Raw genomic sequence first — 27,476 nt, forward strand, 5'->3', positions numbered from 1 at the left:
CTTTCAAGAACCTGCCAGCGATGGGGCCACCTGCTCTCACCGCCGGCCCTACCCTTCACCTCGTGACCGATCATTGTGAGCCTGCGGGCAGGGCCCGCCCCGATGTTAAAACCCTTGACTCCTATTGGCAGAGCTTCCCACCCATCACGCAAGGCCCTGCCCCAATCGCGAACGCTTCCCCAGCTACGTCTCTCCTGTGTGGCGGCGTCGTTGGCGATTGGCCGAGCGGCTAAAAGGGAGGGGCCTGGGGGGGATCAGAGCCTCCCGGAGCGCGTCACTCTGTCGGGCTGCGGTGCTCCTTGGGGTCCCGGCGGCGTCCGTCTTCGTGCGGCCCATCTTCCCTTCGGCAGCCGCGGCGTCATGGCTGTGCCGGTCGCTCTCCTGTCGTTGTTGGTGGCGGGTGAGCAGCCGGGGGGCACTGCGGGAGGCCGGGGGGTGCGGGGACCCTGGGCGGGCGCGGCTGCCGGCGGGAGCCGCAGTGGGGGCGGCCTGGGTTTGGCGGCCCTCTTCGGGGCTCTGGTCCAGGCGGAGCGGCCTTGTGGTCTCCGGAGCCGGCCAGGGCCACCTGGGGGACTCCGGAGCGGACAGCAGCCTTTTGGGCGGGGGGGGGGGGGGGAGCAGCCCTTCGCTGATTGGGACCATGTCCTCCCGTTTGCCGGATCATTCCTTCCCTGTTCGAGGCCCTTCGGAGGACGGGTTTTCGTTTCTCAATACCGGTTGAACCGCAACCCACTACCAAGAAGGGAACATTGGCCAATGTTAGCCGCCGCCGGCTGCTGTCCTTTTTTTTTTTTTTTTTTTCCTCCACCGTTTCAAATGGTTGTTAATAACAACGGATGAAACCTTTCCTCCCTCATGTTTGCCTCCATCGTATATATCCATTTCAGGATGCAAAGTTGAGCCTTTTGTTTTTTTTATAACGATTATTTCTGTAGATGAACATAATCTCTCAGTATTGATCTCAGTTCCCAATGTGAAGGATTTGGAGACTAGGGTGTGAGTCATGCTTTTAGGGTCACATGTCAAGTAAAATGGTAGCTTTCTTAGGGGAACCCAGGTTCTCTCACATGGAATAAGAAGAGTGGAAATGAGTTCATAAGTGGCCTGTGGCTTGGGTATCATGTGGTAATGCGTTTCATCTTACAGTAATCCATAGATCCTTGTTTTGCAGAATGACAAATCAAGCCGGCATGCCAGGAGTAGTATGTATCAAAGCTGGATTTGAAGGCAGATCAGCTGACTTCTGAGTAGGGGGCGTCTCTCCACTCTATGTGTGTGGCACAGAGAATGCTGTGTGACAACATGGGAGTGCTGGGGCTGAGGCTGGGGTTGCACACAGTAAAACACAAGAAGTCAAGTGAGCCAGGAATGGTGGGTGGCTCATGCCTTTAATTCCAGAACTCTGGAGGCAGAGGTAGGTGGATGTCAGTCTGGTCTACAGAGTTTCAGGACAACCACACAGAGAAACCCTGTCTTAAAAGAAAAAAAAGGCCAAGTGGAGAACAACTTGGGAGGGTGTTTTGTGTCAAGGATACCTCATACCTGTGCTGCATGAGGTGCTGGGAGGTCCTACTTTTGGAATGGCAATTGAAGTAAAAAAGACCAGTGATGTTTTTGAAAACCAAAGCTCTTCTCTGCCCCTGGAGGTGTCCAGCATTCTGTGTTAATGGTTACAAGTACTTTCAGGCCTCCTAAATGTTAGGATCTTTTTCATTTCTGTTGTTGGCACTGGAAAGGCCATTTTGACTTCTTTACCAAGATGCTTTGGGTTTTTTTTTTTTTTGAGGTACTTGGTAAGTGCTTGCCACATTGAAGCGCAGCTCCCATGTAAAAAAAAAACTGGGTACAGTGGTGTGTGCTTAATGATCTTAAGGGTGGGGAGGTAGATCAGAAGAGGGTCTGTGCCGGCCACTGTAGCCTAATGCATGAGCTTCATGGCCCAATGAGAGACCCTGTCTGAAAAAACAAAAACAAAAACAAAAAAACAAGGTAGACAGTTCCTGAGGAAAGACACTGGCGGTTGACCTCAGATCTATATGCTGGCATATACATACACACTTGCACATGCGCATATGTACATATATATATATATATACTTTGAGAGAATTCTTTTATTTTGATTCTGTTTTTAAAGTTAAAAAAAAATCTTTTCCATTGGCACTTGTTTAGCTGGACATCTGTTGAAATTCTGTGTTTTAAGCTCATGCCTGACATCTTTTGAAGTCCTAACTGCCCTGAACTCAGACATCCGCCTGCCTCTGCCTTCGGAGTACCACAGTGTTCAGTTCTATGACATTTTGAGTCAGTGAGGTTTTAGGTGTCCTGCTTGGGTTTTGTCTGAGGTAAAATAATTGCTTCTCTTCCTGGTTTGGACATGCTGTCCTTGCTAAAATAGTCTAGTTCATAGGACAGTTTGAGCTTCTGTGTTGCCTGCTCCTGTCAGGTGAGGAGGATACAGTGTGATTTTCCACAGTGACTAAGTGTGATTTAGTGGAAAACATCTTTAAGAGCTCTGGTTTAAAACAGTGTTAGGGAAGTAGAGAGTCTCAGGGAGCTTGGGCCGTGTATACTGTGTCCTGAGGCGTGTCTGAAAAAGCTCAGATAGTTAGCCTTAGAGAAGAAGGGCCAAGAGCTGACACATGGAATTTGTAGAGATGCGATGTAAAGGAGGGAGTTGATTTTGGAAACTGATGGCCTCGAGGAGGACATACATCATCGAGAAGTAGCCCCCATATCTCTCTCTCTCTCTCTCTTTCTCTCTCTCTCTCTCTCAGTTTATTGCTTCCACTCACCATTCACAGATACTCACTGCACAAGACAGTGGAGTTGGCCAAGAAAGACATACTGACTCCCAGACACAGACTGGAAAGGCTCAAGGAACTTTCCAAAGGGGAAGTGCCTCCCAAGCAAAATTTGTGAAAGGCTGAGGTGAAGAGAAGAATTTAGGTGGGGCCGTGCGTGCCTTGTGAGCGCAGAGATAATGAGCACTGAAGAGCGGAGGGTTTGTCAAAAGCTCAGAAATCAGGTTGCTGCTGTGTCCAGGGGACATTTCAGTCCTCTCTACAAGACTCTAGGCAGTGAGCACAGGCCTTTAAGCAGAGGGGTAAATAAACAGATTGGTGTTTTGAAAACACGAAGAGAAAACTGGGATCTGAGGGTCATGGGCAGCCAGCCATAGCAAACCTGGCGAGGGGCGGGTGTGGCGGTGGATCGTGGAGGAGGATTCAGCAGAGAAGAAGGAAAAAGAGCAGCTCAAAGCAGTGGCTGATGAGCCCTGGCGATGCAGAAGGGTTTAAAGGGGAATCATTTGGGCAGCTGAGTGGAAGAGGGAGGGCAGAAGTCGGTGGAGAGCTGGAGAATCCGGGTTCAAACCAACTGTTGAGTTTAAGGGGTCAGTGAGACTTACAAGGAAACGCCACTGTTGAGGGTGTGGGCCAAAGACTGAGGGAGAGCTAGACTGGGAATAAAAGTCTCGGGGCTGGCAGTGTGTTGGGGTTCACTACCTGAGGGGTAGATGGGCTCAGTCAGGGAGCAGGAAGTAGAATTGAAGTCCTCTGATCTTTTAAATGTGAGTCAGTTGAGTACTGGAAATATATACTACAATTTCCGCTTGTCTTTTTTTTTTTTTTTAATCCTTTTAAATATGAATGGTCAGATGTTTTCAGCTTGGGTTTGTAGCATGATTACATTGGGAAGGAACACTATAGAGGTTAAAATGCTTCACGTGTGTTTTATAATACAGTACAGGTTTGTGATCAATTATTGTACACACGTATACCATATGTATTCTAGAGACAGGTAGGTGTGTGGGGTACTTTCCATTTTTATGTTGAAAGAGCCAATCTCTGAAGTCTGGCACCGTGGCTTTAAAGGATGAACAGGAGAGTAGAGCAGTAGTCAAAGGGATTGGAAGGAACACCTGGGGCCTTGTCTTCACGAAGGCCAGGATGGCATTGCAAAGAGGGACTTGCCGGTGTCCAATGTGTGGGGGGAAATTAGGTAATTAAGGGCGGAGAATTGTGTTTTGGGGGTTGGTGCAGTTTCAGTGGTATGGGCAGAGACTGGAGTCGAAAGCAGGCAGCATAAGGTGAAGGAAAAAAACAAAGGAGCGGACTGTACAGTTCTAGGGTTCTTCTCCTGAAGGGAAGCATATTTAATTTCAAGGTGGCTTTTGTTTTGGCAAGACACTGGTAGGGGTTTTTGGTGGTGCTAAGTTTAGAAGGGCAGCACATGGGACTTGGTTTTGTGCCAACGAGAGGGGAGAGGTTGGTAGGTTCAGGTGTGACTTAGCAAGCAGCTGTATGTTGGGTATTGTTCTCAGCCCTGGGAATGTGCAAACAAGAGACACTCCAATCCGTGCATTCGAGTAGCTTAGATTCTGCTGGGACATGTTTTCATGCCTACCTCCATATAGTCACTCACCTCTTGCTCTGTCATGTATCACAAAACTGGATTAATAAATGTACTAAGTGAATAATTTCCTCTGTGGATGAACTAAAGTCTGTAAGGAATCCAAACAGAAGATTTTGTTAGACTGGATATTCCTCTCTCATGACTTGTGGGTGAAGACACAGGGCTAGGGTTCTTTTGGTGAGGAGAGCAAGCAAGCAGGTGGCCTAGCATCCATAGGCTTTCTTTGTGAAGCTGGGGCCAGGGTACCTGGAGACTGACTGGAGGGATGGAAGCCTAGGAAGCTGGAGGTTAGGAAGCCTATTTCAGTTCAGGACGAGGAAAAGTTTTTCAAAGAGCTAGAATGCTGGGACCATGGAGCCGCCCTCTGGCAAACAGTGTTTGTAAATTGAGGTGGCGTTCCCCAATCACTGGTAGCATTCGAGTAAAGGACAGTTGGCTTTCTGCCATGCGTCCGAGAGATGTGATACCTGCAACGTGCTGAAGCTTGGACAAGGCCGCCCTTCTTAGGAGCCTCCCTCATGGCCACTAAAGGAGTCCTGGGCAGCTGTGGTCAGATGGAACGACAAAGGCAAGGCAGTTACATCATGCCACCCCATAGGGGTTGAAGGCCTGGGCTCATCTCAGAACAAAGCTATCTCCACGTCCAGATGGGTCCTAAAACGTGTGCTGCCAAGGTACCCGTTTGAATTTTGCCCTGAAGGTTCTGTGCAGCTCTACTACTGGGTAATCAACCAAGATGTCTGTTGGTTACGGATGACCATTCCAACCTGCTAATTTTTTTTTTTCATTTGCCTTCAGCTAAACGTTTAAAAACTCTTGCCCTGGCCCTGGGCTGAATTGAAACTCCTAACTGGTCCTATTGTATTTGTACCAGCCTGAAGCCTTTTATGTACTGACATCAGTACTGCAAAACTAAGTCTATTGTGGCTTCCTGCTTCATTCACATAGCATGGGCTTAAGCATTTCTTTCTTGAGATCAAGGGAATAACACTGATACCTTCCCAAAGCCTCATTTTCCCCATAGGAGGCCGGGCCAAGATTGGTTTGAAACTTGGAACTAATTTTTCCACAGGAACCCAAAAATTTCTGTTAGCTACTTGTTTTTCTGGGGGTATACCTCAGGGGCGGAGGGCTTGCCTTAGCATGCCTCAACCCTTGGAGACCGTCCCTGGCACCACAAAGACAGAACAGAGCACTCCGACATTGGCGAGTGGGCCAGATCCTCCATCCTTCGGGGAGGAGGTCTTTAAATCAGTCCCCTTTCTCCTTCATCACTTTTTAGCAGTAGACACCATCCACTTTTATTAGGTAGTGATTACAGGGGACATTTTCTCGCCTTCCTGCCGTGCCACCCGAAAACACTGTTCCCGGACTCTTGTTTTCTAAAGAGTGAGGCAGTTTATATACCACCTGGTAACACCAGCACGCACACAGACGGACACACACACACCCTCAGAAGTCCCCATTCCACTAAGTTCCCCACGCAGAGGAGGCAGAAGGAAACACACCGTATCCTAAGATGATGTCTACTAGCCTGTAAAGATGTACAAGCCTGGCAGCCTTAGAGTAAAATAGGAAACGTCATACTTTTGATAGGAAGGTCAGCCATCTGTAAATTACAGAGATGTCTGGGGGCCGAACAGAAGTTCAACCGGAGAAGACATTCTCCCTGCGACATATGCTACACCTTTTTCTTCACCTGGATCTTTTTACACCCTTCACTTTTGTCTATTAAAATTATATTCCTCTTTCAAGGGTGCCTCTCACACAGCACAGGCCGAGGTATCCTTGACACAAAACACACTCATCCCTCCCAAGTTGTTCTCCTCTGGCTCCTGAGTTCTGGAATTAAAGGCATGATCCACCATTCCTGGCTCCACGTGACTTCTTTGTTTCCAACCGTGTGCAACCCCAGCCTCAGCCCCAGCGCTCCCATGTTGTCACACAGCATTCTCTGTGCCACACACGTAGAGTGGAGAGACGCCCCCTACTCAGAAGCCAGCTGATCTGCCTTCAAAGATATCAGGTTTCCTCCCTTTTTTTTAGTATCAGGGCTTTAGCTTCTTGCTTTTTAAATTCCAGAGAACGACCACTGGTATCTAATTCTTGCTAAACTGTCATGTAGGAGGGTGTCTACAGCGCTAGAAAAACCCTGTTTCCGTCCTCCAGTGCTCAGGGAACATTCTGGAAGAGAGGGCAGAAAGTGTGTCTGAGCCTGGGGCTACAGAGAAGCTCAGCAGTGACTGCTTTCCCAGAGGACCTGGGATCAGTTCCCAGCACCCACATCTCACGGCCATCTGAAACTCCAGTTCTGGGGTATCTGATACCCTCCATTGGTTTCTGAGGGCACCACACACAAACATGGTACACAGACATACATACATACATACATGTAAGCAAATGCTCATATGTGTAAAACAAACAAATACACAAAAATAATGTCACAGCAGAAGGGCTGCTGTAGAACACTGTCTTGCAGGCATGTCATGGTCATGGCACTCTTGAAGCCACACCAGCTGTAATTAGATGCAAAAGAACGGGCCCTACCATGTCCTGTGGAGGGCTCCCAAAGCCTCACCCCTCCCTGAGGACATGTGGACAGTTAGCAATATCGAGGGGGTTGAGGAGAGTCTTATGAGGCCCCACCCATCCCTGTGGAGCTGTAGGCAGTTAATGGTTGCGGAAGGGGGGAGAAGAGAGGGAATTTTCTTGGTATAGCCACTGGTTAAGAGCCCATACACACCTGCAAGTAATCTTTTACCTGTGCCCCTCTGTACAGACCTTATGAAACCCTGGTTCACTTCCCGAAAAGACACGAAAATAGAGGACTAGTTAGGAAGAGGAAGGAAGGGGGTCAGTGGGAATACGGGAGGCAAGAGGGGATAATGGGTAAATATGATCAAAATCCATTATACGTCTATAAAAATACCATAATGAAACTCATTATGCATAGTTAATATTTGCTACTTTAAATTTTTTTAAAAAATAAAAATCTGCTTGCATATTTACATGTGTAATGAAACTCATTATGCATAGTTAATATTTGCTAATTTAAAATTTTAAAAATAAAAATCTGCTTGCATATTTACATGTGTACCCCGTTCCAGGACAGTGTATTATACTCAGATTCTGAAACGGATGCTTTAGGGGGAAAATCATTGATGGACTTGGAGCTCCAATCTGGGACTCGGCTGTTTCAAATCTGTAGTAGCATGTGTGCCTGTACCGTAAAGATTTGGGTCCCATCCCTAGAATCCTACCCCAGATTTCTTCATACTTCCGATTTAGTATTTTATCCAAACATAATTACATAATTTAAGCATGTTTAGCCAGTGAAGAATGCGGGGGGGGGGGGGGGAGAACATATTATGTTCAATAAACTTCAAAGTGGATGCAAAAGATTTCCAATGATAATAATTCATTTACCAATCTGTTTTCTCCTCAGGTGCTTTAGGGAATGAATTTAGCATATTAAGATCACCAGGGTCTGTTGTTTTCCGAAATGGAAATTGGCCTATACCCGGAGATCGAATACCAGATGTGGCTGCACTGTCCATGGGCTTCTCTGTAAAGGAAGTATGTCTCCTTCAAAGCAAATGGTTGTAACTGCTTCCAAGACACTTTTTTATTGCTTTCTTTCTGTAATCAGAGAGCAAACAGACACAGGTACATTTGCCGCAGATTACAAAACGTTAAAGGCTTGTTGGTATTTGGGGTAATCTTAGGCAAATGCTTCTGAACCCAAGCCTTCATATATTATTATCAATATCGCTTTGTGTTCATCATCATGAGAACCTGTACGTGTGTGGAGATGCATTCATCTAGTAGTTTAAGTATATTTTTATTTTAAATTAGCATGTAATTTACATAATACAGGTGTGCTGCTATTAATAGGCTTTTTTTTTTTTTTGGCAGTGCAGTTAATTCGCTACCAATGCTAAAATGCCTACATGTCTTATCTGAAATTAAATAATGCAGCCAGTGGCTCTGTTTTCCTAGGATGATGCTATGATCTGTGGTTGTCCCTAGCTACCAACAGAGCTATAGTCTAGGGGCCTGGATCCATTCAGTCCAGGAAGCCTGAACATCATGATGCGCTTAGGAGGGGATGCCACTTGCTCTGTCTTGCTGTTACACTCCCTTGCCACTTGATAAGCTGTCGGGCTGATAGCATCAGTCACTTCTAGACTCCAAGCCCTTGGAAAACCTACAGCTATGCTTGGGCACTACTGGACGTCGGGCCCCAGTTTCTTTGGACAACCAAAGTGAGCGTGATTGTTTACACTGAAGGATTAAATTTGTATCCAGTCTCAGAAATAATTAGTAGTAAGGCATCACGAGTCACTGTTAAAGGAACTTTATATATATATTATATATACATATAATTTTTATATATAGTCGAGAGAGAACATTTTAACACTTCTTGCTGTCACTGCAATGTAAAAGTGATGTTGTACCTAAAGGGAAAAATGATACCGTGGAATAGAATACTAGTTCACAGTCTGGAAAAATGCACTTGGGTTTTGTTTACCCACTCGCTTCTTTAGACAAAAGTTGTGAGCGAACTTTCTGACGAGTACGCTTTTAAGCACTCGAAGGAGGCAGGCATCCATGCCCCTGCTAGGAAATTGGAGCTGTCGCTTAAACATGGTGCCTTCTTCACCTTTGAGTGTTCCTGGCCAGTGTCTTCCCAGAACTTTCCTTCACTCTGGTTATTAGACGTCACTGGAGAGACAGTTCCCATATTTGAGAAGTAAGCACTGTTTTGTACATTTCAACATTTAGGACCTATCCTGGCCAGGGCTTGCCGTGGGTAACCTGTTCCACCGGCCACGGGCTACCATTATGGTGATGGTGAAGGGAGTGGACAAACTGGCTCTCCCCGCTGGCAGTGTCATCTCCTACCCTTTGGAGAATGTGAGTATTTCTTTTTTCTTTTTCTTTTTTTTTTCTTTTTTTTTTAGTATTTCTTACGTAAATGGGGTACATTGGGAACTCCCTCTGTCAGCTGACATGAATGCCCACTATCTCTGCCTGACAGTGTGAACCGCTCCCAAGATTAGTCTTATTCTCTTGACTATTACTTATGCAGTCTTATTCCAGTATCTCCACGGAACGCGTGTGTGCGCATGTAATTTCAGTCTCTGTGTCTTTGAACCGTCTTCAGTGTCTTGTTTGTTTTCTTATTTAAAAATGAATTATAGTCAAAATACCTTTTTTTTTAAAATGTAACTCCTCTAAAACCATTTCTTTTGAAACTCTTTTGAAAGTAGTTATTTTTTATGAAAAATTACATGGTGGTTGTAAGTTTACTGGAATGTGGCCATGCTCGGTGGAGGAGCGGTCTAAGATAAGAGATATTGCCTCCTGTTGCTTTGCTGTTGCTATGCCGTTGCTAAGACATTTTTGATGGGTGGTATTTTTGTTTTATGTTTTAATTTATAATGTAGACTGTGATTCTTTCTTTAACTCATTTGTTACTTACAAATTTCATTGCCAAATGAATGAGTTCTTTTTCAGTGATTACTATTTTAATTTCTAATTGTGTCATATTGTAAGACTGACCTGTGTGATGCTCACTTTGAGAAAGAAAATTTCAGACTCTGCTGTGATCCCATTTCCAAGTACATGTGCTATGCTTACAGAAACCAGGAAACTAGGTGGGCTGGAAATGTATTCAGTCATGGAGTACTTACCTAGCATGCATGAAGGAAGCCCTGGGTCCAATTCCCAGCTACACACACACACACACACACACACACACACACTCAAATAAGGCCATGAACTAGACCACATGGCAAATCCGAACAAAGTAAAGAACCAGTGTCTGTATGATCATAGTACTTGGGAAGCTGAGGCAGGAGGAGTGCTGCAAATTTGAGGCCAGCCTAGGCTACAAAGTGAGTTTGAGGCAAGTATGGGTAGCATGAGACCCTGTCTCAGAGATATCAAAAGCCCACGTAACTTGGGTCAACACACCCTTTCCCCGTCCACTTCCCACCCAGTCCTGATAACAGTCACCCTGCCCCCGACTTCCAGGAAATCAGCTTCCTTAGATCCTCCACATCAGCGAGCTCGTTATTTGTTCAGCACCATTATTATTTCAGTTAGCACAATGTTCTGACTTAACCATGTTGTCACAAAACATAAGTGCTCCCCCAGCCCTAGGGCCATTTGAAGGCTAAATGGCATTTTTGTTGTGTGTATATGCTACAACCCCTCCCCCTTTGTCTTTCTCTCCTTGGTACTAGAATAGAACCTAGGACAGCTTATATGCTGGGCAAGTCCTATACCACCAGCCCTAGGGCGTTTGTTTGTTTGTTTGTTTTTGTCTTTTTTTTTTTTTTCTTTCGCTGAGGACTGAACCCAGGGTCTTGCCCTTGCTAGGCAAGTGCTCTACCACTGAGCTAAATCCTCAACCCCCCTAGGGCGTTTTCTTTATCCATTTTTTTTTAAAAGACATTTTGTTTTTCATATCTTTGCTATTGTGACTAGTGCTGCAATGACCATGGGAATATAGTAGATTTCTTTAGCATACTGATTTCTACTTCCTTTAGCTATATACCCAGGGGTCTAAAGAGATGGTTCAGTGCTTAGAAGCATTTGCTGCTTCTGTAGAGGACTGGGTTCAGTTCTCCTAGCACTCATATTAGGCTACTCACAACAGTCTATAACTCTAGTTCCAGATGATCCTACATTCTCTTCCGGCTTTTTTAGGCACCTGCGCACGTGTGTTACACGTTTGAATACTCATGCAGGCACAGACACATGCACAAAATTAAAAAAAAAAATAACCCTTTAGATATATCTCTAGAAGTAGCACTCCTGGAGCATGCTTCAGCACGGTAATGCACAGAAAGATGGTGATTACGGCACAAATGTACTATATAACACAAAAATACTACCCTGGTTTCTTTTCTATTGCAATATAAACACCATGACCAAAAGCAGCTTTGGGGGGAGCAGGTATATTTCAACTTGCAGCATACACTGCACCATGAATTGAAATCAGGCAAGAACTGAAACAGGGAAGGTAGGAACACAGCTTACTGGTTTGCTCTCCATGGCTTGCCCAGCTTGTTTTCTTATACAATCCAGGCTAACCTGCCCAGGGGTGGCACCGCCCACAGTGGGCTGGGCCCTCTCCCATGAATCATTAATCAAGAAAATGCCCCATGGACAGGCCTATAAGCCAGTCTGACAGTGACATTTTTTAAACTGAGGTTCCCCTTTCCCAGATGACACTAGCACATATCAAACCGGAAGAACACTAACCAGCAAGAATAACAATATTGTACGTTTCTAAGTTGCATATTAGATCAGAAAGGTTCCACTACCCGAACCAGAAATCTCACCGTTTCTGTTGTGAACCAGAAGAGCAAGAACAGAAAAGCAGTGATTGTATAGTATAAAGGTTAGGATGCAGAAATGATGCACAGAATCTTAAGAATGAGTGTCTACCGGTTTAATGCAAATTCCTCAAACTTCTCGTGTAACTCTTGGAGTTGGGTGGGAGTGATTGGAACAGCGAGGATGGGCCAGGGAGCAGACGGTGGCTGGTGACATGGGAAAGCTAAGTCTTCTTTTTTGGTAGGTGGTCAGTGGATGATGCTTAAGCCGGGGGGGGGGGGAAACAAATATCATAATAAAAAATGTTTTATTTAGAAAGATAGTGGTTTACAAAAAGAAAGAAGAAACCACTGAAGTGATATAAGAGTGAATGCCTCAAAAGAATGGGAAACGAGGCAAACATTTCTTCAAGTTTCAAAGGACCGTTTCTCTTTAAACCACATTTGTACAGCTCTCAAGCATTCGTCTATTTTAAAGTAGGAAAACCTAGTTGCAGTAAATGCTTCATGAGTTGAAGAGGAAGGAAGTCACCAGAAATTTCTAAATGACTGAAAACTGAATAATGATAAACGAACAATATATTTGAAAACTGTGGAGGTACAGTCGAAGCGACCTGAAAGAGGGCCTTACAGGTCTGAAAGCACGCATGTGACATTTGAAGTTGCTAACATTAGAGAATAAATAGTAAGCTAAAGAGAGCAGAAAAGTTTCCAGAGTAAATCCAAGTGAAGTGGAAAGAGAGAACAAGAAAGATCAAAAGGCAGATTCTTTTTGCCATGACTGTTTTCTGTAATTTATCACATGATGACTGTGAAAATCACCATGTATTTCATTTATGCATTAAATATATAAAATCCGGAACTCCATTTGAAGTTTATTAGCAACCCCAAATTTGATTTTTTTTTTTTTTTGAGACAGGTCTCGTGTAGCCCAGGTTGGCCTTGAACTCTGTATTGCCAAGGCACGAACCACCAGTCTATTTGTGCTGGGAATTGAACTCAGGGCGCTGTGTATAACAAGTACTCTCCCAACTGAGCCCCATCCAGACTAAGCGCTTTGGGGTAGACTAGCCTCACTTACACGAGAAGCTATGATAGGAGCTCCCTTTATTGATTGACCTTGTTTGGCTACCTCTGATTATATTGGAAGAAAATGGGGAGAGAGACAGAAAGGCCAGAGAACAGTGCCCACACAATCTAAAGGTGGAGATACCTTTGAATTCTACTTGGCAAGGCCCCCTTTTGTCAGGTGACTGCTGTGGTTTCAGGTGATAGTGATGGAGAAAATCTTGGACAAACATGCCTTGTTGGCGTGCTTTTTAAAAATCTATTTTATTGGGTTCCTTATTCCTCTACCTCCCTTCTCCACCCCAGCCCTTTCCAACACCCCAACATCAGGTACAAGAGAAAGGAGGTTAGTGGGGAGAGAGGACATAGTTCTCTTTAGCTATTTCCTGCTGGTTAGGGTTGTTGGGTTCTCTTGGGACAAGTCCAGTCTTCAGTTCAGGATATCCCCGACTTCTCATCAAATTGCCACGACAGCAACCATGAGCAGTGGGGGGAGAAGTAGCAGCCGCCGCCTTCTTCCTCCTCTGATCCCCCCCCCTCCCCTGGGGCCCTGGCATTTATTCCATCTCAGAGTCCCCAGAATTAAACTATCTGCGGCTGGCAAAGACCACACCCATCTCAGAGCCCACATGAGGCAAAGGGTCTGCTGCTTGGGACAATCTGAAACAGCCCGTATCCCACACCAGGGATTAAAACAAAAACATGTTTACGTAGCATAATGACGTTTTCAAAGAAACCAAAACCTAGGCTGGAGAGATGTTTTAGTGGTCAAGGGTACTGAATGCTCTTGCACAGGACCCGGGTTCAACTCCCAGGACCCACACGGCAGCTCACAACTCTCTGTAACTCCTGTTCCAAGGGATCCGACGCCCTCACACAGACATACGTGCAGTCAAAACCCCAACGTACATAAAATAAAAATAAATAATTTTTAAAAAAGAAACCAAAACTCCCACATCGCTCTCTAAAACAGTGTAGGAAAACAGTTCCTATGTTCCAATCACCCAGGCTTTTTTTTTCCCCTTTGAGCTTGGCAGTCTCTGTAGTTATTATATAGACTATACAGTTATTTCTTTCCCTTCCCAGCCTGGCATTAGATAGTCATTAGCCTCTCCGGGTTGATTGCTAGGGACATGTCCTTCAGGCTTCAACTTTCCTGACCCAGGTGCTGTTCACTAGGTGAATGAGGCAGGCAAGTTAGTGTCACACATGTTTCTGGCCACGCCTGAGAAGAGCGGCAGGCGCTTGCAGAGGCTGGTAACAGCATGCTTTTGCAAGCTTGGTTACGCTTCCTCTTCTCTAGTTTCTTGCGACCTCATTGTCGAAGTTTGCAAAGTGCACCTTGAATAAAAGGAAAGAATCGTGTCTGTTCAAGTCACAGAACTCTGAAGTTGATCGGCTTCGTTTGGATGCTGGTTTTTCATCAGTAACCTTCATTTTTGTATTTACCTTCATTGTATTTACCTTCATTTCCATTGTATTTACCTTCATTTCTGCCTGTACTATACTGGCATTCATTTGCTGCTTATAGACAGTAACCTTTAAGTGGTAAATGGAGCTACTGGAAGAAAAATCCCGGAGAAATCTCCATTAAAACAAAACCACACTAGGTATCGTGTAATTCAGACACTTGGGAAAGTAGAGGCAGGAGGTTTACAAGTTTGAAGCTACATAACGAAGCTACCTAAGTTTGATGTCAGTTTTAGCTACCGTTTATTTTTAAAAATAGTATTGCTTTAAAAAAAATCTTTTGTGTTTGAGTGTATTGTCTGCATGTATGCCTGTGTGTTGTGTGCACATCTGGTGCCTGTGGAGGCCAAAAGAGGGCCTCAGTTCCTCTTGAACCGGAGTTCCAGATGGTTTTAAGCTGCCGTGTGGGTCCTCTGGAAGAGCAGCCAGCACTTTCTCTCTAGCCTCCTGTTACTTTAATACTGTAATATCCGAGGTAAAACAATTTCTGAGAGAAGAAATTTTGTCAACTTTTTTTTTGGAGGAGGTGTTTTGTGACAGGGTTTCTGTATGTAGCTCTGGCTGTCCTAGACTCACTTTGTAGACCAGGCTGGCCTCGGACCGAGAGATCCGCCAGCCTCTGCCTCCCAAGTTCTGGGATTATAGGCATGTGCCACCACACCCAGCTTGTAATCTATTTTTTTTTTTAAATAGTGCAAAACAAAGCAAACCTAGCGTAACATAAAAGTTCAAATTTTGGTTATCCCTGAGGTAGAGGTGGGTGCTCTGAGGGTATTGCTGCTGTTCTTGTCTTAATCTAGTTGATTTGGAAGAGCATTCCCATTTGTAGATGTTGGTAATCTTACCCTTACGGTTTATATACCGTATTGAATTTGTGTTGCACTTTAATGAATTCAAGGAGCTAGAGAAATGGCTTAGCAATTAAGAGCATCACCTGCTCGTGCAAGGGACCTGGGTTTGATTCCTAGCACCCCCCCCCCCATGGCAGCCAGCTCACAACCATTCCGTCATTCCAGACCCAACACCCTCTTCTTTCCTCCAGCACCAGGCAAACAAATGCTACACAGACACACACGCATAGGAGGTGTGCATCAACCCTTATCTAAAAGACTTACCTCTATCTGAAGACGCACACTATATATTGTCAAAAGATTTTATAATTTTAAAAATGAGGCCTGTTTCTCTCAGTGAGATTTGGTGTCTCAGATTTCCTCAAACTGTCTCTCTTTTTTTTTTTTTTTTCAATGCAGTTTATTCAGGAACCTTGAACAATCATCTGAGCCTGGGGAAAGCCAGCCCACAGCTTAAATAGCCTCTGGGTAGCCAACCCCAGCAAACTGTCTCTCTTAATGCAAGCAGATAATTACAGCGACACATATGTTCAATTGATGTTGCAACCCAAACGAATTGCTCTTTAAAATACACAAAGCTGAGCATATTGGCACATACCTGTAATCCCAGCACTTTGCAGGTGGAGAGGTAGGAGAATCAGAAGTTCAAGATTATTCTCAGCTACATACAGAGTTCAAGGGCAGCCTGTGCTGTAGGAGGCCCATCTCAACAAGCAAATATCCTCCAAAAATACACAAATGACCACCAAAACTAGTTTGTGCTTAATAGTGGCCTGTCTTTTTGTGTTTGCAAATTATTTCTCACTTAGGTGCTGGAAGTTAGACTTAGCCCACTAAGGGGCTCTTTAATCTCCTGTGCTTTCAAAGGGACTCGTGTTTGGAAAATATTTGAGTTCTCTTAAGTTTCCATTAAAAATGCTGCTGTGAATTTTTTTGTTTATGTGGGGTTTGTTTTTGTTTTTGAAAGAGAAAGAAAAAAATAAAGTTGGCTGGGTACCACGTTGGGTAGGATATATTGTATGAAAAGATATCATAAAATAATTCTGGTGAATTTTATGTGGAGCCATAAAGAAGAATGAAAAATCATGTCACTTGCAAGGGGAGAAAATGAGTAGAGCAAAAAGCAGTTATGTTAAGTAAAACAAGCCAGGCTCTGAAAGCCAAATATTACATGTTTTCTTTCATATAGAAACCAGAATTCAAAAAAAAAAAAAAAGAGAGACAACCAAAAATTAATAGGGGGACTAGAGAAGAACCTGGGGGTAAGGAGGAGAGAGGGGAGAGTGAAAGATATTAGTATGGTAAAAAAAAAAAAAAAATGATCTCATATTCAAAGCATATATGGAAGCCTGAATATCAAGATGAAACCCATTAATATACACAGTATATCAATAATAATGTGAAATGCTTATTCCTCCTGTGGGTCCTCCTGGTGCTGCTTGCTTATCTGTCTGGATGACTTTTTCTCCACTTCGTTTCAAAATATAATTGCAGTTTTACTCTTGCATTTCAGGCGGTCCCTTTTAGTCTTGACAGTGTCGCAAATTCCATTCACTCCTTATTTTCTGAGGAAACTCCTGTCGTTTTACAGTTGGCTCCCAGTGAGGAGGTAAGCAACGATGTTTTTACTTTAAGATCCTTATAAAGAAGTGTTATTTAATGACAGCTTTAAACGAGTTGTATGAAAAAATGCTATCAAGCGTCTGTATGTAGGAATGACTCCAGAGAAAGCAGCTAACACAGAGTTCTGGCTTCTTCTTGTAGAGAGTGTATATGGTGGGGAAAGCAAATTCCGTTTTTGAAGACCTTTCAGTCACATTACGGCAGCTTCGCAATCGCCTGTTCCAAGAAAACTCCGTTCTCAACTCACTTCCTCTCAATTCCCTCAGTAGGAATAATGAAGTAAGTGGTTCAGTGGCTGAATGACTAAAAGAAATGTCATCATTACACTCCCGTTCCACAGGCCACCCTTAGCAAGATGGGAAGCTGTAGAAAATGAAACACTGAGAATGAAACACTGAGCACCACCACTAGAGTACATTCTTCCTTCTGCTGTCCCAGGGCTCACGGATAAACACCTTTTCCGGGCTGTACTCCAGTAAACACTGGCACATTCTCCTTCCTACCAGTGTTCCGGTAGTTCCAGGCAGGCTACAAACCAGTCTTCTTGGTTGAACTGTACAGACCTGATGACCTAATGCCATTATTCATTCACAGCTGTTGCTAATATGGAGTCACAGGTTTTTTTATATACTCAGGATGCTACAGTAGAGATACACTCCTACTTTTTTTTTTTTTGGATACAGACTCACTGTATAGCCCTGGCTGGCCTGGAACTTACTGTGTGGATGAGGCTGACCTCAGACTCATGGAGAGCTGCCTGCCTCTCCTTCTTAGGTACTGGGGTTAAAGGCATGCACTACCGTGCCTGACAGCCATCCCTGCTTTTGGCTCTTGTCTTTTATAGCTATTGTGGTGTCCTGGGAACCACCATTTTTAATTCTCCGCTTTAGAAAGTGTTCAAGGCAAGTTAAGTAAACCGGTCCACTGGTGGGCTCTTGATATAGCAGGTTCCCTTGGTCCCCTGAGGGAAAACCAAAGGCATGGTGTCATCAGAAGTAGAGCTGTTGAGTGTAGTTACTGTACTAGGGAGTGACCATCACCTTTTCGTTATGAAATTGTGTTTTATATGCATCTTTTTCTGGTGCTGGGCCTTGAGTCCAGGGCCTTGCACATACTAAGCAATTCTCTGCCGTTGAGCTGCCTCAGTTCAATTCTAGTGAATCTACCAAAGGGAGGAAAATAATACAAATTTACTTGATTAGTATTTGTAATGTTGTATTTGCTTCACAAATGGCAGTACGGATCTCTGCTGTGTATTTAAAGTAATGCCCACTTTTTGGTCTCTGAAGGTTGACCTGCTCTTTCTTTCTGAACTACAAGTGCTGCATGATATCTCGAGTTTGGTAAGTAGGCTGCTCGAACTTTCAAGTTCTGTCTGTTTTGGTTCCTTGAAAATATTTAAATGATAATGAGGCCAGTTGGAAAGTTTAAATATGCCCCAGATTTATGAAACTGAGAAAATGGTGGTGGTGGTGGTGGAAATGACCTCTGCCTCGTGACCATTCCTTTTGCATTTTTGCCTTCAGGGGAGGTCATAAATCCTCAAAGAAGATAGGCCTGGGAATGAAATTTCCCTGGCTGTAGTTGTAATTTGGCCATCTATCCCTTGTCAGACATCAAGACTCAATTCCTATATCTATAGCTGTGCGTCAAAACATAGGAACAGTGAGCAGTTTGGAATATCAATAGTGTTAACCAAGTTGAAAAGGAAAAAAAAAACTATCTGCAAGTTATCTTTTAGTGAGTGCTTTTTAAAAAAATCATTCTTATGACTAAAATAGATCTTCTTAGTTGTCTGCTCGCTTCTGAAGTGGTTTCTCAAGCCTTTTTATCAGGGCTTGGTTCAAGGGTTTATCAGGGTTTTCTTAGTGCTGGGGTCCAGTGAGGTGTTCCGGGAGGGTATGCAGGGGGAAGACACTGATAGTTCATGAATCCCTGGCACCCTGTCAGTCCAACCAGTTACTGCTTCATGCCTCGTCTCACATCTAAGCTTTTGAAACCAAGCAATGAAATTTAGATTCATCAGAAACTCGTTTAAGGAAGTTCCCTTGGCTTCTGTTTTCAACTGTTTCAGGGCTGTAGAGCGCTGGGGTGGTTCTGTGGCCGTGTAATTTATTCAGGTGTAAAACTTTTCACTTGGTTGTATTTGACATCTCATTTGTTCTGTTCGTTTGTTCTAAGCTGTCTCGACATAAGCATCTGGCCAAGGATCATTCTCCTGACTTGTATTCACTGGAGCTGGCAGGTTTGGATGAACTGGGGAAGCGTTATGGGGAAGACTCTGAACAGTTCAGGGATGCTTCTAGGATTCTGGTCGATGCCCTCCAAAAGGTAAATAGCAGTGTTACTGGTAAGAGGGGTTGCTATCTGAGCAACCATTTTAGTCTCTTAATGGGAAGATCTTTTGAGGAATGCCCTCGATGGAAGTCTTTTCTTTTTTTCTTTGAACAAGGGGGGAGGTTCTGGCCCGCATGCTAGTCAAGCAAGCCCTCTACCACTGAGACACACCCCCAGCCCAAGTGATGCAGTCTGAGTTCTTTGAAGGTTCTCCAGATACTATGTCTAAGAATAGTGTAGGGGTGGGGTTGGGAGGATAACTCATGGCTAGAGTTCTTACCTAGCATGTGTGAGGCCCGAAGTTCAATGCCAAGCAATACCAGCCTAACAGAAGAAGAATGGTGTAGGCTCAGACATGCATCTTGGGTGGTACGGTGGCATATGTCTATAATCCCAGCACTTGGATCTGTAATCCCAGCATTCGGAGTTAAAGGCAGGACGATCATAGGTTTGAGGCCTACCTGGACGAGTGGTAAGACCCTCTCACAAAAAGATCAAAATCAGCCAATCCTCAACGTCAAAAAAGTCTGTTTGGAATCTCTTTCCAGTGCTAGCAGTGGCAGCATTGTGTGTTCTGAATATATACATATTCAGAATATATACATACATACACACACACACACACATATATGTATATATATCCTAAAGCGTACTGCTCTAACTATGTTTAAATAAATGGAAAATATAGCTCTTTACTGTGAGGTCCACAATTAACAAAAGACCACTTAGGCAGATTTCTTCATTTCCCCTTTCTGCTTTCAATCCCCCATTTTATATACCATCAAGTTCAGTCCCTAATTTTATTTAAATGTTTGAATGTATATTAAGGCTTAACTCTTTACTGAATATTTTAACATAAGCAAACCTGAAAGGCTTTTCTATTTCAGACACTGCATTAAATATATCTTTGTATTAATATGTATTAGTACTATATAATATGTGACTATTTATAAAGCTACAAATAATTTTACCAGACACAAAATGATCGGCATGTAAGTTAGTGTGTATGTTAATTTGCTAATTTATCCATTGTGCAATGTATATATTTTCAAACAATACCTTGTATATAACATTTATATCCATAATTCTTGTCAGTCATCCCTAATTGATATAGCCATTAGTCCCTAATCCAGAGAGTATAACAACCATCCACACGGCATTTCAATAATGTTAAGTGGTGTGTATGTATGTACACATACATAGAGAGAGGTAAAGAGACGAATTGGAATATACAATACAGCATGCTACGCATAGGTTCTATACAAATACTATGCCATTTCATATAAGAGTACATAGTTCAGAATGTGTAACAAGTTGCAGAACCAGTTCCCTGAGACTACCAAGGGTCAGTTTTATCGAACTTTCGTTAACCAACAATAGAAATGTAAACAGCACATGTATTTTGCCATTAATCACAGTGCCAATAACCGACTCTCAGTTTGCAGATGACATGTACAGTCTCTATGGTGGAAATGCAGTGGTCGAGTTAGTGACTGTCAAATCATTCGACACATCCCTTGTGAGGAAGTCAAGGACCATCCTTGAGTCAAAACAAGAGGTGAGTCTGTTTTCAGATCCTGCTTTAAAACCAAAATTACCTTCCTCTAAAGAATTGAGACCCTGGGCTGCTGGCAAGGTGGCTCTGTGGGTAAAGACACTTGCTGCCAAACCCGAGGACCTGAGTTCGACTCTCAGGACCCACATGGTAGAAGGAGGCAGAGGGACCCTTGGAGATTGTCCTCTGACTTCGACACCCACACGCTTACATACATACACACTCTAAGTAAGATGTAATTAAAAAATCAGAACCCCTGAAGCTGAGTGTGGTGGTGTAAGTCTATAGTCCTAGCTCTTAGGAAGTAAAGACAGGAGGCTCAGGAATTCAAGGTCATGCTTGACTACATAATGAGTTTGAGGTCAGCCTGGGTGGGTTATATGAGACCCTGTCTCAAGAACCCCCCCCCCCCCAACTAACTGGGAGGAGGGGGCAGAAAAATGAAAGAATAAAATTCTACATTACCTGTAAGTGACATGAATGCGCTTAGGTAAACTCAGGTTTCCTACCTTGGGCTTGACATAAGATAATATAAAATTCCGAGCTGGGAGTGAAAGTAAGCCTGTAAGTTCTGGTAAGGTAATTTAATGTTAAGGAGCCATTTGGAAGTTAATGGGAGGGAGTAGAATGCCTCTCTCGGCCTATGGATTCTGCTGTTCTAGAGACACGTTATTTTTGTGACCTGGTACCTCAGTTTCTGGGACCCTCTGTCTACACCTCTTTATAACTTTGATTTAGCTGATTAGTGTTTCAGTATGGATCTTGCTTTGACTGAAAAGTCATGGCCCCTTTGGTGGTTGAATGACCCTTTCACAGGGGTGGCCTAAGACCATTGAAAAACCATGTTGATTCAAAAGAGAAGCAAATTGACAGTGCCGCCACAGCGCCAGCCACTGTATTAAAGGATCGCAGCATTAGGAAGTACCCCACTGACACAGAGGGTCAGAGAGGAGCTTGACGGCCATGGTAAAATTGTGTGTCTGGGTACCAGGTTCATACACACACACACAGAGAGAGAGAGAGAGAGAGAGAGAGAGAGAGAGAGAGAGAGGGAGAGAGGGAGAGAGAGAGAGAGAGAGAGAGAGCCTCAACTCACTGGCACTGGTGGGGATGTAGTACAGCTACTCCATAGCAGCACACCGTTGAAAAGGTGACTAGACTTGCAGAACATTTCACACCTGTCATCCCCGCCTTTGGGAGGTAGAAGCAGGACCTACAGAGGAGGCTAGTAGCTAGCCTGGGTTGGGCTGCATGAGACTTTGTCTAAGAAAAACAAAAAATACTTACTGCTGGCCCCACCACTTGCTGCCATCAGACAGACAGTAGCTTGTAGGCCTGTCCCTTTGGGCCCGTTTACAGGGTCCTCCGTGCTCAGTCTTAAGGATCGGTGGAAGAACTGGAGTAAAAAGGTTATAGCCAGTACCGATTTAAGACAAGCTAGAGATGGCAGGCTGGAGGTTGTTGCCTTACAGATGGAACTGTCATAGAAGGGTATCTCTTTAAGACTGTATTTCAGTCAGGTGTGATGGTGCACACCTGGAATGCAAACATTCAGAAAGCTGAGGCAGGAGGATTGGTGTGAGTTCAAAGCCAGGTTGGGCAACGTAGCAAGACTGTGTTTCAAAAAAAGAAAAAAAATGCCAAACATCTAAAGCCTGGACTCCTTTCTCCGTGCCTCCTCAGTTTCCACTATTAAGCCTTTAGAAGTGCTGGATAAAAAAAAATCAACAGTTTCAAGTACCTAGCTCAGCTCTCAAATAAAAGATTTCTCCAAAGAAAAGAGGAGAAACCTATAGTTAAGCAGGCTGCCACTTGCATTACCAAGAGGCATTGGCTGTCTGTGAGGTTGGAACCAGTACCTCCTTATAAAGTTAGGGAGGCAGAAAGTGCTGTACCCTCCGTAGAAGGGAATAGTGATAGTTTGCCCACCAGCAAAGGGAACCAGAAAGGCACTCTTTGGTCCCTATGTGCGGGGAGGTGGGGGCTCCTTCCCAGGGCATTGTTAACCACAGGGCTCCCTTTGTGTGGATTTGAGGCTTCAACTTGTACTGCCTAGGAAGCCTCCAAGCAAGAAGTCAACATAAAACCACTCCCACATGAGCAGCAGGTCTCTGTTCCCCAGCTGAAGTCAGTGTAAGAACTCTGCTAGTCCGCGCCCTCTGTGCGCAGTGCAGAGGGGACCCCCACAGCTAGCCCACCCAATACAAACTCAAAGAAAGGGTTTAACAAAGGGCTAACCGACCATAGAGTTTCATGTGGCTAAAGCAACAAACGTCACAATTAGCCTGCAAGAACATCAAATAACATACGGGCATTGCCCACAAGATGACATTCAGAATTGATGAATGAGATTGTCTGTATTTGGGGTACAAACCATTCCTTAGACTATCATTTCAGGATATTGGTGTCTCCTACTTTACAAAGGACAAAGGCTCCCATGTGAGGTTTCTTCTGAGTATGTGATGGTCGCAGATTAGGTTGTAGTGAGGACCGAATAATTCTGTGTAATACATAATACACTCAAAACGCGTGTGGAAGGGAACTGATTTAGCAAATATACATAAATCCAAGAAAGAGCTACTTAAGGGTAGGAACTCCTTTGTGTCAACTTTGAGGTCCCCACAGGGGAATGCACATATCTGTGGGCCCATCGGCTCCTTTTCTGTCTTCCAGTTGATACCACTTCCAGTGGAAAGCTTCTGTTACTTTAAGCAGTGGTAAGAGTTTAAGGAATTGAGCCAGGCATGAGGGTACACATATGCAACCCCAGATTTCTGTAGGTGGAGGCAGGAGGATTGTAAAATACAGGCCAGCCAGGGGTGGAGAGCAAATCAGCCATCTCAAACAAGAAAAGGAAGGAAGGGAGGGAGGGAAGGAAGGAGGGAGGGAGGGAAGAAGGAAGGAAAGGAAAGGAAGGAAGAAAAGAAAGAGAGAGAAAGAAGAAAAATAAAGAAAGGAAAGGAAGGAAGGAAGGAAGGAAGGAAGGAAGGAAGGAAGGAAGGAAGGAAGGAAGGAAGGAAGGAAGGAAGGAAGGAAGGAAGGAAGGGAGGGAAAGAAAGAAAGAAAGAAAGAAAGAAAGAAAGAAAGAAAGAAAGAAAGAAAGAAAGAAAGAAAGCGAGCATGTGTATACAGGCTCTAGCCGTGTTCTTTAGCATGGGAAAATAAAAATAAACACAACAGCAACAACTTAACGACCTGTCACTTAGTATGCACACCGTGCCAAGCGCTGGTGCTAGAGGAACTCGCCAGATGCACCTTGCACTCATGTCTCCCACCTTGTCTCCCTACGTTCTCGCTGGTCCTTTCCCCGTCATCCTCTGCACTATCATCAGTTAGCTATGTTTCTTGTGGTGACACAGGGCCTCACTGTGTAGCCTTGCCTAACCGGGAGTCCCTATGTAGACCAGGCTGTCCTGGAACTCACAGAGATTGGCCTGCTTTTGCCTCCCGAGTGCTGGGATTAAAGGTGTGTGCTGCTACCGCCACCGCCACTACCACACCAGGCTAAGTTTTATTTTTGTTTATAAAGGCAAATCTGATCGTGTCCCTTACTTTCTGCCTGAAACTGACCTGCGGTGTCTCGCTGTGTGTAGGTTCAAAGCCAGATGCTCCATAGCTTCCCCAGTCCCAGCCTCCTCTCTAGCCAGAGTGATTGGCATATCCCAAATGATGTCCTTCCCAGAATAAATTCAGCTTTTCAGACCGTGTAGAGAAGGAATTAACCCCATCCCTCCCTCATGTGGAGGGCTTGTATACCACTTCAACACGGAAAAGACAGTTGAAACATCATGTTTGCCACTTTAAGTAGGCCACACCTACAGTTTTTAGGTAGGTAACCTTTAATATAATTGAAGAGTAAATATTAATACTGAATCACTTGAGAGAGGATGTGTTGTGGGTTATAAATATTTATTATTGATTTATCTTTTCGTAAAGCAGCAGTTATTCCTAAACAGCTGTATACCCAAATCACCACACGGAGACTAGGATTTATTTAATTAACCTAAAGCACAATGCTGGGCAATAATTACTCCATCCTAAACCTCCAAGTCCCCATAGCTTCCTCCCATTCAGATTCCCCACATTATACTTGCTTTTAGTCATATCTTAGGTCTGGTTCATTTCTCCACATGGTTCCCAGTCCTCTCCTCTAGATTCTCCTCTCTCCTGCTTCCTTCCTCTTCCTCCCACTCCAGACCAAGATGTCCCACCCTATCCTCTCCATTGCTCAGCACTGGCTGGTTGTTTTATTGACAATACAGAGAACAAATGGTGGCATGTTTATACAAACTTGAGACAGGTGATGCTTAGAATAAACATCACAATGCAATGTCAGGATTGAAACCAGATAGTGGGGCAGAGAAATCAGCATTTGAACGAACAAGGGTAAATTGTATACATTTCACAGGAACATTGTTCTTGGCAGCCCTCCTTATCTTATCCCTCTGCTGTCACCTGTGCACAGAGGAATTTTTCTCTTGAGTTTGTCACTTTTTTAAGAAAATGGCACTGGAGATGCAACCAGATCTTCAGGCATTGTAGGCAAGTCTCTGCCACTAGGCCACCTCCTTATCCTGCTCTCCTCAGTACTCTGTGAATCACTTCCTTCCTTTATACTTTGACTGTATATGTATGGAATTTTATTTTTATGTTTTTTGTTTGTTTGTTTGTTTGTTTGTTTGTTTGTAACAGGGTCTACCTATATAATCCTGGCTGTCCAGGAACTCACTATTGTAGACCAGGCTGGCCTCAAACTTAGAAATCCTCTTGATTCTGCCTCCTGAGTGCTGGATTAAAGGTGTACATGACTGTGCCCAGCCTATTTGGTCTTAAAACACTGTTTCATTTTACCCAGGTTTGAATTCTGTACAAATGGAACCATACTACATACATGGTTTTGATCTTCTTTGTTCATTGTTGTTTTTAAAAGTTATCACTGGAAGCCGGTTGTGGTGACATAATCCCAGTAGTCAGAAGCAGAGGCAGGCAGATCTCTGAGTTTGAGGCTACTCTGGTTTACAAAGTGAGTCCAGGACAGTCAAGCCTACACAGAGAAACCCTGTCTTGAAACCCTCCAACCCCCCCCCCCCCCGCAAAAAAATCACTGGAAGCTAGGCGGTGGTGGTGCACACCTTTAATCCCAGCACTCAGGAGGCAGAGGCAGGCAGATCGCAGATCTCTGTGTGTTCTAGGCCAGCCTGGTCTACAGAGGGAGTCCAGGAGAGCCAGGGCTACACAGAGAAACCCTGTCTCAAAAAACAAAAAAAAAAAAAAAACTATTGGAGCTGAGTCACTTCACTGCTCTGTGCTCTGCTGTCTGAACATGCCACAGTTGTCCATTGTACTAAAGATACTTTTGCACGGCTCCTGGTCCAAATAGAGATATTTTTGTTAGGGGCTAGGCTTACTGGGTCAAAGGATCCTCAAACCTTCGGTTGCACTGGTCACCACTGACTCTTCTCACGAAGTTGGACCTTGTTTTTTTTTGGCAGCCATGCCAGTTGTCTTCTCCAGGAAACAGCCGCCCCTGGCTCCTCCACGGGTGGATAGGTAGCTTTTCCTCCACTTGGGAAGTCGTAAGCATCCGTTAGACAGCAAATCATAGACATTAAGTCCAGAGTCATATGTTAAAGTGCTTCCCTCTTGATATTTTCTCCCTTCTTCATTGTAGACCGCTGCAACACCCTATAACCTTGCATATAAGTATAACTTGGAATACTCAGTGGTTTTCAACTTGATACTGTGGATTATGGTCACCTTCGCCTTGGCTGTGATTGTCACCTCGTACAGTTTTTGGAATATGGATCCTGGATACGATAGCATCATTTATAGGATGACAAACCAAAAGATTCGAATGGATTGAATTTTCCTTATGCTAGACTTAAACATCAGGTTTGGTGATTGGCTGTTTTGTTCAAGTATATCTTTTCAATATGGTTTAAAGTAGACAGTATACCTTAAATTTATTTAAAAAAAAAAACATAGATTTTGTTCTCTATTTTGTGTGTGCCCGTGGTTTCTTTAGAGTATATGTTAACAAAATGAATTGTGGTATAGATTCCATAATATGCTCCAATATTGTTGACATAGCCATTTAATGTAATTTCATTCCATTTAATACATTTGGAAACCTGCACTGGAAGAAATGTAAACCACTTAGAATAGTTGTATTGTTCATATTGGAGAATGCACTGGGTTTTCTTAGAGAAGCTTTCAAATGCTTGAGTTCCTTGCACAGGCTAGATAAGTCCTAGTTGAGCTGTTATTCACTATGAACCATTTGTAAATGTCTAAATCTGATGTAAATATCTCTGAGACAGGAGGAAAGATTTTAACTAAGAGCAGCCCAAAAATACTGCATATGCTTATACAATCGCTTAGTTCTGGAAATGTCCATCATTGGTAGGCTAGCTGTTTTTAATCTCTTCTGCAAGTTTGCTGATCGTGTGGTTTAGTAGAGATATTAGAAATATTTAAAATACTATGTTGGTTTCAGAAGAGACAAGCTTTGTGGAGTATAAGTGCCTGTGATTAGATCTATAAAAATAAATCTGTGGGGGATATCTTGAAGCATGAATATAAAATATGTGTATTTCCATAACTTTCTCCCTGTGAAGTTACTCTGGCTTGTGTGTGGTACAGCTTCATTTTGTAGACTATTACACGGAGGTGGATGATTGCTATCGTTCATGTGGAAATGGACCAATCTCTATACAGAATGACAAATAAAGTTAATAATTCAAAATCTGTGTCATTGCAACTCTAAATTTATGTTCTAAAAAACTAATTAAACAGGCCGTTATTTCACCA

The 27,476-nt window shown here is 43.8% G+C and overlaps 1 protein-coding gene across 1 annotated transcript; it reads left to right on the plus strand.

Annotated features, from left to right (window-relative positions):
- The first annotated feature begins 222 nt into the window (after nucleotides 1–222).
- On the plus strand, nucleotides 223–27,476 carry Atp6ap2 (ATPase H+ transporting accessory protein 2). The gene is made up of 9 exons (XM_021660903.2): nucleotides 223–400; nucleotides 7,859–7,989; nucleotides 9,199–9,330; nucleotides 16,665–16,760; nucleotides 16,916–17,053; nucleotides 18,064–18,117; nucleotides 18,956–19,105; nucleotides 20,550–20,669; nucleotides 26,338–27,476. The coding sequence occupies exons 1-9, from the start codon at nucleotides 361–363 to the stop codon at nucleotides 26,527–26,529; spliced, it is 1,053 nt and encodes a 350-aa protein (XP_021516578.1). The 5' UTR covers nucleotides 223–360; the 3' UTR covers nucleotides 26,530–27,476.

The sequence above is a fragment of the Meriones unguiculatus genome, chromosome X (genome assembly GCF_030254825.1).
Source record: "Meriones unguiculatus strain TT.TT164.6M chromosome X, Bangor_MerUng_6.1, whole genome shotgun sequence".
In the NCBI taxonomy this organism is placed as follows: domain Eukaryota; kingdom Metazoa; phylum Chordata; class Mammalia; order Rodentia; family Muridae; genus Meriones; species Meriones unguiculatus.